Below are 12,801 nucleotides of genomic sequence, written 5' to 3' on the forward strand. Positions count from 1 at the left end.
AGTTGTGGGGGTGCGTAGTAATATGTCTAATGATCCAGCATATGTCCAAGAGAAAGGGGGTGTGGGCATATTGTGTCAACTATAGCTATAGTTGGAGAAGTTGTTAAAACAAGTTACCAATAATCAATACAATTTCTTACACATAACATTAATAATGGATCTATGACAAAAATGTTTGTCTTGACATGTTTCATGTTTGTCTTGACATGTTTACATGTTTGTCTTGACATGTTTGTCATGTTTCTCATGACATGTTTCCATGTTTGTCTGTGACATGTTTCCATGTTTGTTTTTGACATGTTCCATGTTTGTCTGACATGTTTCCATTTTGTCATGACATGTTTCATGTTTGTCTGACATGTTTCCATGTTTGTCTTGACATGTTTCCATGTTTGTCATGACATGTTTCCAGTTTGTCATGACATGTTTTCCATGTTTGTCTGACATGTTTCCATGTTTGTCTGACATGTTCCATGTTTGTCTGACATGTTCCATGTTGTATTGACATGTTTCCATGTTTGTCTTGACATGTTTCCATGTTTGTCATGACATGTTTCCTGTTTGTTTTGACATGTTTCCATGTTTGTCTTGACATGTTTTCCATGTTTGTTTGACATGTTTCCATGTTTGTCTTGACATGTTTCCATGTTTGTTCTTGACATGTTTCCATGTTTGTCTTGACTGTTTTCCATGTTGTGTCTGACATGTTCATGTTTGTCTTGACATGTTTCCATGTTCGGGCTTGACAGCAATGGATTGGAAACATGTCAAGACAAACATGGAAACATGTCAAGACAAACATTTTTGTCATAGATCCATTATTAATGTTATGTTCAATCAGTGACTTCTTTAGAGTTACATAATGAATGCTTGAACTGCATGCCAAAAATGTATGTTTACCCATTAAAGATACAGTCCGGGATCTTAAAGCACAACAAATTTGTAACACATATATATATATATATTACACAGTACCAGTTTGGACACACCTACTCATGCAATGCTGTCATCAAGGCAAGGGGTGGCTTCTTTGAATAATATAAAATATAAAATATTTTAGTTACTACACGATTTCATATGTGTTATTTCATAGTGTTGATGTCTTCACTATAATTCTACAATGTAGAAAATAGTAAAAATAAAGAAAATCCCTGGAATGAGTAGGTGTGTCTAAACTTTTGACTGGTACTGTGTGTATAATATACGAATTGCAAACCAAAAAGCAGGATGTAAAATTACATATGAAATGGAGGACGTAGTACACAAAAAACAGGGACCCGGTTTGGTTTTTGAGCACCACTATCAAAACTACTGGCTGAAATGATACAAAAGTTCCGGAGCATCACTTTAAATTGTTTGGAGCGTGTGTAGAGTGTGTCTCCTTTTCTTTTATACATTTTATTCTCCCTCAGTCAGCACCTCTACACATTTTAGTGGGGTGTCATGCTTTTTAATAGAGTTTCTATCAGTGGAACCCTTGCATAAACTCCAACTGCATACTGAACGTTGAGATTGCGTTGAGGCCCGTCACTGACGTTGGCAGCGCAAACAGACTGGCACGCAGGCTATCAAGACCGGTCACTGACGTTGGCAGCGCAAACAGACTGGCACGCAGGCTATCAAGACCGGTCACTGACGTTGAAAACAACAGGAAAAATAACAATTGAGTGCACCTCCAAATCAGATGAATAAATTGGGGAATCAAAAATCAATGGTAGCTGTGAAGGTAGATAAACGAACTAGATCAGAAATGCTCAAATGTCCTAGATGGCAAAKGTCCGGTTCGATATTGTMATTTATCGGCGTAGTAACAAACCCCCCAGCTCGTAACCCAAACTATTCACAACCCYTCTTGTTGGCAGAGAGAAAAGTTAGCAGTTTTAAACCTAATTTCCTGCAGGTTTTTTTGTTTTTTTTGTTGTCGGTATTGACCTCCGTTCTGGGTCCGGCCCACAGTCCACCTATTGAGGTATGACTGAACTAACTAAACCTTTATCAGAGTCCGCTCACTTTGATCTGAAGACTTCTGACTTTGTTCATCACCACTGACAAACTATATGTCCTATTCTCCACACTTTCCCTGTCATGGATTTAAAAACATATTTGATTGTGTGTAGAGCTGGTGAATGAACTGTCTGGGCTGGTAGAACTGTCTGGAGCTGGTGGAGGAACTGTCTGGAGCTGGTGTTAGGAACTGTCTGGAGCTGGTGGAGGAACTGTCTGGAGCTGTGAAGGAAACTGTCTGGAGCTGTGTGAAGGAACTGTCTGGAGCGGTGAGGGAACTGTCTGGAGCTGGTGAGGGAACTGCTGGAGCTTGGGTAGGAACTGTCTGGAGCTGGTGAGGAACTGTCTTGGAGCTGGTGAGGAATGTCTGATTGGACGTCTGGAGCTGTGTAGACTGTCTGGAGCTGGTGAGGAACTGTCTGGAGCTGGGTGAGGAACTTCTGGTAGCTGTGAGCTACTCGGAGCTGGTGTAGGAACTGTCTGGAGCTGGTGAGGGAACTGTCTGGAGCTGGTGAGAAACTGTCTGGAGCTGGTGAAGACTGTCTGGAGCTGGTGTAGGAACTGTCTGGAGCTGGTGAGGAACTGGCTGAGCTGGTGAGGGAACTGTCTGGAGCTGGTGTAGGAACTGTCTGAGTCTGTGTGAGGAACTGTCTGGAGCTGGTGTAGAAACTGTCTGGAGCTGGAGGGAGAACTGTCTGGAGCTGGTAAACTGTCTGGAGCTGGTGAGAACTGTCTGGAGCTGGTGGGAGAACTGTCTGGAGCTGGTGAGGGAAACTGTCTGGAGCTGGTGAAGAACTGTCAGGAGCTGGTGAAGGACTGTCTGGAGCTGGTGGAGGAACTGTCTGGAGCTGGTGTAGGAACTGTCAGGAGCTGTGAAGGAACTGTCTGGAGCTGGTGAAGGAACTGTCTGGAGCTGGTGAGGGAACTGTCTGGAGCTGTGAGGGAACTGTCTGGAGCTGGTGTAGGAACTGTCTGGAGCTGGTGAGGGAAAACTGTCTGGAGCTGGTGTAGGAACTGTCTGGAGCTGAGGATAACTGTCTGGAGCTGGTAGGAACTGTCTGGAGCTTGGTGGAGAACTGTCTGGAGCTGGTGGAGGAACTGTCTGGAGGCTGTGAGGGAACTGTCTGGAGCTGGTGAAGGAAACTGTCAGGAGCGGTGAAGGAACTGTCTGAGCTGTGGAGGAACTGTCGGAGCTGCTGTAGAACTGTCTGGAGCTGAGGGAGTAACTCACCCTGTTCCTGTATCTTTACAGCAGCGTTGGTGGCCACCCTGCGGAGAGAGTTCACACGTCTCCATTTTGGGGAAAAGAGTCTAGAATGAAACCCAGGGTGAATCCCAAATTGGCCGCTAAGCCTTAAACCCTCTGCACTTGTGGAGATCTAAAGAGAATTTTGATTAGTATAACCAATGTTGAACCTTCCACCTAACCTATCAGAGGGCAGGGTGGAGATACTAGCAGATAGGTTAAACTTGTCAAATATTCTCAGAGCTCCACAGATGCGTAAGTCTTAGGAGTCCATTTGAGATGCTTCTACACCTGCATTGCTTGCTGTTTGGTGTTTTAGGTTGGGTTTCTTTACAGCACTTTGAGACATCAGATGATGTAAGAAGGGCTTAATAAATACATTTGATTGATTGATTGATATTGGGCCCAAATGTTTCAACAAAAAAAAAAGCAAAATGCCAAGAGAGACTCACTCACCCAGTGCCCAAGGAATGTCCCCACAGACAGACCTGGCTGGTCCTGCTGAGTGTCTTTACCCACTGGTACAGATAGAGGGCGTCAGAGGTCATCCCAACCTCACTGGGTTCCCCACTGGAATCTCCATAACCTGGAGGGAGGCAAGGTGAGAAAGCAGTCCTTTGATTCATGATGTCACAATGGCTGCTTTCACCCTGGGTAGACTATATTTCCACTCTGCTACCATGACAACAAATCTGATGCGAAAAAAAAAAGAAAGATGTAAAATATTAAATATTTATCTCCACGCTCCAGACATCTAAGAGAGCAACACTACGTTAACTACATGAAGTCCTATTTTTGGAATGAATTAATGAATTCATACATCAATGAATTTTTATTTACATGTCAAATCGCCATACCTTACGGGATTATTTGACACATCTGAGTTTTTTGTAATGGCCAGGGAAATATGACAATATATGTGTATATACATTTTTATTTGTGCTTACCTCTGTAGTCCAGTGACAGTACATGATACCCTGCTGCACTTAGGATCTAGAAAATAGACAGGCTTGGTTAGGACATCCTTATTTTAACCAATACTCCCAAAATCTATTATTTCAKACTAGAACAATATACAGTACCTTCACAAGTTCCACTCTGTGGTTTATGGCCCTTTGGACATGACAGGACAGGACAGTTTGAGAGTTTTAATAACATAAAACAAAACAACAACAAAAAAAGCTCCTTCTCATTCATTGAAACAACACTGGTATGACTATGATATATCTGTGGAATAAACCAAGGGATGTCACTGATTTACTTCATCTCGAAACTAAGAATCAAACAAGTGACTACTGGGATGTATTCATTAGACACAAAATGGAAKAAAATGTACTGAAACAGGGAACMTGTTCTTATTTTCCCAAAAGGAACACAAATGTTCTATTTCTAAAACATTTTACCACGGTGTTCCCTAATGAACATGACCCTGATGATGTAATAATACCCACTGGACTTCATTAGGAGTGTCTACCAGGATGTGCATCCCAAATGGCCCCCTATTCCCTATATAGTGCACTACTTTTGACCATACYTCCCTCACCCATAGGGCTCTGGTCAAATGTAGTGCACTATATAGGGAATAGGGTTCCATTTAGGATACAYRCAGGGTCTCTACCCCAACACTAGACCCACCTGGAGCCCACGTTGCCGTGGAGATAGATGATAACAGGAGAACCATCTCCCAGAGTCTCACTGTACCACTCAGGGCCGGCCCCCTGGGCCTTCTCCCATTGGCTGTCGGGAACCGTATGCCTAAGAGACACAGACAGCACAAACAAAACAGAGCAACACATGCAGAGTGAAGTTACTTAAGTTACTTTTTACACTTATGTAACCACAACTAAGCCCAAAAACAGATTGTATTTGAAAATAACATTAATTTCAAAGCTTGATTGCACTGAGACACGATCACATACACTATATACACAAAAGTATGTGGACACCCCTTCAAATTTGGCTATTTCAGCCACACCGTTGCTGACAGGTGTATAAAATCGAGCACACAGCCATACAGTCTCCATAGCCAAACATTGTCAGTAGAATGGCCTTACTGAAGAGCTCAGTGACTTTCAAAGTGGCACCGTCATAGGATGCCACCTTTCCAACAAGTCAGTTCATCAAATTTCTGTCCGCTAGAGCTGCCCCGGGTCAATTGTAAGTGCTGTTATTGTGAAGTGGAAACGTCTAGGAGCAACAACGGCTCAGCCGGGAAGTGGTAGGCCACACAAGCTCACAAAACGGGACCGCCGGGTGCTGAAGCGCGTAGTGAGTAAAAATTGCCTGTCCTCGGTTGCAACACTCACTATCGAGTTACAAACTGCCTCTGGAAAGCAGAATCAATAGTTAACTTGCCAAAATATTCTGAAATAACTTTTTTTTTTTGAAAGAAAGAAAGAAAGAAAGAAAGAAAAGCTTCAAATGGACATGGTCTTATTGACTCAACAAACAAAAAACACATATTGAAGTTTAGTTTTCTTAACGAACCTGAAAATCAGTCGATATGTTGGGTTGTTTATCAAAATTAGCTGGCTAACTCCTTGATAATGTGTTTTGTAGTATACCTGTCTGCAATGATTTGAAAAAAACACTTGACTGGTAAAACTACAATGGGATCCCCTATGGGCCCTGGTCAAAAGTAGTGCACTATGTAGGGAATAGGGTGCCATTTTGGGGTCAAAAGTAGTGCACCATGTAGGGAATAGGGTGCCATTTTGGGGTCAAAAGTAGTGCACTATGTAGGGAATAGAGGTGCCATTTTAGGGTCAAAAGTAGTGCACTATGTAGGGAATAGGGTGCCATTTTAGGGTCAAAAGTAGTGCCACTATGTAGAATAGGGTGCCAATTTTAAGGGTCAAAGTAGAATGCACTCATGTAGGGAATAGGGTGCCATTTTTGGCGGTCAAGAAAGTTAGCTGCACGCGATGTAGGGAAATAGAAAGGTCGGTGGATTTTATAGCCATTTTGGTGGCGGGTCAAAAGATAGTGCACAATGCTAGGCAATAGACAGGAAGAAGAGGTGCACATTTATAGGGTCGAAACAAGTAGCTGCACGATTGTAGGAATAGCGTTGTGCCATCTTTAGCGGTCAAAAGTACTCACTATTGTAGGGAAAGGTGCCATTTAGGGGTCATAAAACAGTTTAGAACTTGCACTATGTAGGGGGAATACCGGGTGCATTTTAAGCGGTCAAAAGTAGTGCACTAGTAGGGGAATAGGGATGCCATATTTAGTTTCGTCAACAACAGTAGTGCACTTATGTAGGATAGGGTGCTCATTTTTAGACGTATCCACTGACTTACCATACACCCAGTGAGATCCCCTCCTCTGGACTGAGGTAAAAGTTTAGAGTGTGGTTCAGGGAGAGCTCTGCTGGACTGGTCAGGTCCACAAGGTACGGAAACCTTACTGATTTAACAGATTTCAAAACAAAAATAAGTTATCATTCTTTATTCAGTTCCTACCAGTCTGATCATCCCATGCAATAATATTACAGAACACACAGTAGTTTGCTGTATATACAATCAATACGGTGTGCAGCATAGGCAGAAGCAACRTTCAATGATGTAATTTCATAATTTTACACCATGTCAATTTTCAATAGGGTCAGACTGAACTCCTCTACGTACACCAGTGAGAAAAGACAACATGGCCTAGTATCCATGGAAACAGGCCGAGTAAGACAGGCAGAGAGATGTAGACGATACACTGCAGTAAGATCGCCTTCTTCAGAATGGATAACCACGGAGAACTGTAAGATAAAATAAGAAAACTTTATTGTCCAAAATGGAAATGTATCTTTTGACGCTCTGGCTTTCATTGACTTTAGACTTATGAGGTAGACGGATGCCGTTGAAAATGGTGTGAACATGCAAGAGAGGCCTTATAACAGGACAAAACAATAGTAGCCGTGCATTATAACAACTTTACAATACATGTTAGTCCACCAGACGGCTGACTCTCTCTGCAATTGATCCTGGCGACAAGGTTAGCTATGACAACACTGAAACAAGTGAAAATACAGTCCTAGAGGCTGGCTTCTGGAACATGAAGGCTACAGTACTTACTAGTGTGACCGTTCACTTGTAACATTATTCCGTTTGCAGTAAGACTTCTTATTTTCAGACCCTGGGGTTTCCTTGTTGTCCGTGGTCTTAGTTTCGTTGTCTGTATCAACTGTTTTCCTCATTTTTGAAGTGTAAACTAAACTGCAGAGAACTTACTGACAGAAATTGTCGAGAGAACATGTAGGTTTTTCTTCCTGGTGACGGGAAGGATTGGGAAATATGAGGTGAAGGGTTGTCTCTGTGTAATAGGAAGCTGATTGGCTGAAAAGGCTAATAAACGTTAACATGTTGATTAGGCTGCACACACACRCACACACACACACGCACAGGGATATGAGTTTTGTTTGACAACAGCAGTCTACAGAGGAGAGGGAAATCAAGATGCCTACTAATTACAGGTCAAATAAAGAGAATTACAGCTATTCACTGTCTTTCACTCATATTACACTGTTTAGATTACACTCATGCCAAAAACTAAAGCAACTTACTGTTTGATTAGGTTTTCAATGTTATGAAGGCATGTTTTATTTAAAATGTAGGCCTATTTAGGCTATTCAATTATTTGCAAMGTTTGGTATGTGTCTATTTTTTTTTAAACATTAAAAAAAAAAGTGATGCCCTCGTTTCATATTAAACACGTACTTCTAAACAGATGAATTGTTGCCTTCCTCGCCTGTGAAAAGGGTCGGGGGCCTTGAAGAAGAGGAATTCCAACTCCTGTGAACGCGGCGCGCCAGTGACTGCATCCGTGCGACTCAGAGCTTTTCAATGCGTCACCACCCCTTCCTCTCCGAGGAGCTTTTCAAAATCCTAAAGGAGAGATGCAGCTGACTCGGGAGGTATTTTAGCCTGCTCAACGAGAACAAACCGTTTGACAACAGAAGTATAAAATACCGTAGGTTACCTGGGTTACGCTAGCCCCAAATAAGGAGTNTTCAATGCGTCACCACCCCTTCCTCTCCGAGGAGCTTTTCAAAATCCTAAAGGAGAGATGCAGCTGACTCGGGAGGTATTTTAGCCTGCTCAACGAGAACAAACCGTTTGACAACAGAAGTATAAAATACMGTAGGTTACCTGGGTTACGCTAGCCCCAAATAAGGAGTTTTATCAATACGTTTCAGGAAGGGTTTATTTGAGAGAAATTCAAAAMAWWWWWTTTTTATGGAAGGACGAACGGTTCTGAAACTTCCGTAACGGTCTCCCTAAAATTCRACCAGAGAAGAGGGGATAGGCAGCCTTCGACTCAGTGGAGTTTCTGTGGGTAAGTTTGTAGCAATTGTAAAACAAAAATATATAATRATATGTCAACTTACTTGGATTGCCTGTAGGCTATAATGATCACAAAAGGCTGATAAAGAGAAACAGTCTAGTTTAGCTTTTGTAGCCTGTCGAACYSCCGCCGACGACATTTCAACTTGTCCCAGATTCACTTGTTCTTTCTTCAAACACTTTTCTTTACCTTGGCTGGACATTGACATACTAAGCCGTTGTTTTGTGATGATGATGCTTTGAGACAGTTCCATATTAACACATTTGACAGAGCYTCCAGTAAAGTGCCACGTTACAAGTGTATCTATTTTACAATCACGTTGCTACAACGTAACAAGCAGAATAGCCTGCTTACTTGGTCGCAACATGTTGATAAAACGGAATCCGTGCATCCGTGCATGGGTTAATAGACTAGGAGTCCTTTGTCCCTAGCTAGCTGCCCAGGGAAGAGTAAAGTACTCTTTGGATTTGTCAGATTAGTAATATTAGTGTTAGATAAGTAGTATTTAGCTTCATCCTGTAATTTCGTCTTTATTATGACAATCGTATAWCGGTGCATGGTCATTGCCAATAAATACGTTTTGTTTTGTAAACATTSCCAGCACAGTTTAACATTCACATGAAAGTGCTGTAAATGTATTAAACAAAATGTAATTTCTTACTTTAAAAAAAAAAACTGAATCATAACATTATGGTGTTTGATGTTATGCATCTTTTGCGTGTACTGATTGATGGCWTGTTGCACCTGTTGCGATGTACGTTTTCACCCAACAGACAGACAGATGTTGTTTAATCAAGACTGCCTTGGTGGACTGTAAATCATTGACATTTAAATATTACTGGTAGACCCTTTTTATGCGATTTATGGACGCATTTCTACTTGGTTACATCGAAAACAATAGCACATGGTTAAATACGTGTATGTGCACATTTTATAGACCTGTCACAAATGGCTCCCTTCTCACTATGTATGTAGTGCACTACTTTTGACCAGAGCCAAATGGGCCCTTAGTCAAAAGTAGTGCACTATATAGGGAATGTGGTGCCATTTGGGACACTGTTTTTATTGTCTGGCATGATGATTCTGAATCATCACAGGGATCTCTGGTAGTGAGTAGCTCAGTCAGTAGAACGGTCGGTAGCTCSGTCRGTAGATCCGTCAGTAGMTCCGTCAGTAGATCCGTCAGTAGATCAGTCAGTGCGTCTACAGGGAGTAGGACGACCAAACATATGATGCAGCAGGTGTCCAGATTAACCTTGTCTGCCGATTCCCCTGTGCCAATCTTCTCTGCTTTGGTCTTGATTCTGTAACGACAGCCGTCAATCTACAGTCACAGTGACCCACTGTAGGGGTCAAGCCCTTTGGACCTACGGGTCTATTTTATTGACAGCTTAGAGCCTTCTAGAAAAATATCAAATCACAACTTGTCAAGTCAGGGCCCGTGGAGTACGAGTGCTGATCTMGGATCAGTTTGACCTGTTAGATCAGACAGATCCTAGATCATCACGACTACTCTGGAGTTGCTTTGTGAACACGCGTCCYGGTCTTTGTCTTGTTTTTGTTTTTTACTGTGATCTTATGACGGTAGTTGACTAGCTGGCGACGGGATTCATGTGTGATCAGCTGGCCATGTTGCTAAACCAGCAATCGCGGTTCACTTGAATGAGATGTGCAGATGCAGAAGCTGAAGAACACTGATTTATGGATGCGTCCCAAATTGCATCCTACCTGGTCAAAAGTAAGTGCGCTATATAGGGAATAGGATGCCGTTTGGGACGGGCCGTATGGTTTGGACAGCCCATTGTCTGAGTTGAATAGGGACTCTCTGGAGGAGCTGGAGGAGGAGGGGACACCTGGCTAATGCTGGCTTCTATGAAGGACCACGGTGTCGTCACTATGACAACGGGCAGCTTGGGAAGTAGGTGGGTGGTACCAAAGCTACTTATCTCTACCCTGGGGTAGCAGTATGTTTACGTACGCGTGTGTGTGGTGTAGGGATGGGGGTTTGAAATAAGTTAACTATTTGAATAGTATCATTAAAAAAAATAGTTATTCCCTGAGAGGCTGGCGCTCTACAGCTGCGTAGGTGCCGGTGAGATGGAAGCGAGCAGGCGGAGGCGGACAGAGAGAGACGCTTCTCTGCTACAGACAAGACGAGCTAACTTGTATCAGCCACCATCTTATTTATCATCCCATATAGCAGTGCCTGTGTTGACTGGTGTAGACTGTTTTAGGCTTTTTTATTAAATAAATAATTTGTTCGCCCAGGTTATATAATGGGTATAATAAGGTTAATAATGGGATATACTATGGTTAGGTTAATAATGGGTATAATAAAGGTTATTAATGGGTATACTATGGTTAGGTTAATAATGGGTATAATAAGGTTATTAATGGGTATACTATGGTTAGGTTAATAATGGGTATACTATGGTTAGGTTAATAATGGGTATAATAGGTTATAATGGGTATACTATGGTTAGGCTTATGGTTATGGTTATAATGGGTATACTATGGTTAGGTTAATATGGGTATAATAAAGGTTAATAATGGGTATACTATGGTTAGGTTAATAATGGGTATACTATGGTAGGTTAATTATTGGATAACACTGTGGTTAGGTTAATAATGGGTATACTATGGTTAGGTTATAATGGGTATACTATGGTTAGGTTAATATGGGTATACTATGGTTAGGTCTATGGTACTATGAGTTAGGTTCATAATGGGTATAATAAAGGTTAATAATGGTATACTTGTTAGGTTAATAATGGAGTACAGCTATGGTTAGGTTAATAATGGGTATACTATGGTTAGGTTAAATATGGGTATACTATGGTTAGGTTAATACATGGGTATACTATGTTAGGTTAATAATGGGTATACTATGGTTAGGTTAATAATGGGTATACTATGGTTAATAATGGGTATCTATGGTTAGGTTAATAATGGGTATAATAAAGGTTAATAATGGGTATACTATGGTTAGGTTAATAATGGTATACTATGGTTAGGTTTATAATGGTATACTATGGTTAGGTTAATAATGGGTACACTATGGTTAGGTTAATAGGGTATAATAAAGGTAAATTATTGGTACACTATGGTTAGGTTAATAATGGGTATACTATGGTTAGGTTAATAATGGTATAATAAAGGTTAATAATGGTATACTATGGTTAGGTTTAATATGGGTATAAATAAAGGTTAATAAGGCAACTATGGTTGGTTAATAATGGGTACACTATGGTTAGGTTAATAATGGTATACTATGTTAGGTTAATAATGTGTATACTATGGTTAGGTTAATAATGGGTTACACTATGTTAGGTTAATAATGGTATAATAAAGGTTAATAATGGGTATATAGTTAAGGTAATAATGGGTATAATAAAGGTTAATAATGGGTATACTATGGTTAGGTTAATAATGGTATACTATGGTTAGGTTAATAATGGTATACTATGGTTAGGTTAATAATGGGTATAATAAAGGTTAATAATGGGTATACTATGGTTAGGTTATAATGGGTATACTATGGTTAGGTTAATAATTGGTATACTATGGTTAGGTTAATAATGGTATACTATGCAGAATTGGAGGTCAGTAAAGTATAATAGCCAGGAATGATATTAAATCCCTCTAACCTACTTAACCAGTAGCCAGGTTACCTATTCCAGTTTATGTTATACAATGTATATACCCTTTGGGCCTGCTTAAAAGTAGTGCACGATATAGGGAATAGGCTCTGGTCTAAAGTAGTGACTATATAGGGAATAGGAGCCATTTGGAAAGTATCCATGGCGACTTCCCTCAGAGTGCAGGTGGGGCCGTAGCTGCTGCTGCTGCCGGTCAGTTATGTCATAAAGAGTTGGTTTTGTCTCTGTCTACTCTTCCCGAACATGGCCCTGCGTGACCCTAACCCTGCCCTCTCTCAACCCCTCTGTCTATCCTTCCCCGAACATGGCCCTGAGTGACCCTTACTGCCCTCTCTCATAAACCCTCTGTCTATATTCCCGAACATGGGCCCTGCGTGACGCCTAACTGCCCTCTCTCAACCTCCTCTGTCTATCTCTCCCGAACATGGCCTGCGTGACCTACTGCCTCTCTCAACTCCTCTGTCTATCCTTCCCCGAACATGGCCCTCGCATGACCCTTCCTGCTCCTCTCTCAACTCCTCTGTCTATCTTCCCGAACATGGCCCTAGAAGTCCT

At 41.5% G+C, this 12,801-nt stretch overlaps 1 protein-coding gene across 1 annotated transcript in view; it reads right to left on the reverse strand.

Annotated features, from left to right (window-relative positions):
- Positions 1–8,008, reverse strand: part of LOC112074641 (lysophosphatidylserine lipase ABHD12-like) — a 30,482-nt gene extending 22,474 nt beyond the window's left edge. Inside the window, exons 1-9 of the mRNA XM_070440602.1 lie at positions 7,960–8,008; positions 7,318–7,511; positions 6,880–7,001; positions 6,553–6,658; positions 4,886–5,005; positions 4,333–4,363; positions 4,198–4,243; positions 3,707–3,836; positions 3,232–3,273 (exon numbers count right to left, since the gene is read on the reverse strand). Of these exons, the coding sequence (XP_070296703.1) occupies positions 3,232–3,273; positions 3,707–3,836; positions 4,198–4,243; positions 4,333–4,363; positions 4,886–5,005; positions 6,553–6,658; positions 6,880–7,001; positions 7,318–7,439 (719 nt within the window). The 5' untranslated portion in view covers positions 7,440–7,511; positions 7,960–8,008. The remainder of the gene's footprint in view (positions 1–3,231; positions 3,274–3,706; positions 3,837–4,197; positions 4,244–4,332; positions 4,364–4,885; positions 5,006–6,552; positions 6,659–6,879; positions 7,002–7,317; positions 7,512–7,959) is intronic.
- Positions 8,009–12,801: the final 4,793 nt, after the last annotated feature.

Source organism: Salvelinus sp. IW2-2015, unplaced genomic scaffold (assembly GCF_002910315.2).
Source record: "Salvelinus sp. IW2-2015 unplaced genomic scaffold, ASM291031v2 Un_scaffold2734, whole genome shotgun sequence".
In the NCBI taxonomy this organism is placed as follows: domain Eukaryota; kingdom Metazoa; phylum Chordata; class Actinopteri; order Salmoniformes; family Salmonidae; genus Salvelinus; species Salvelinus sp. IW2-2015.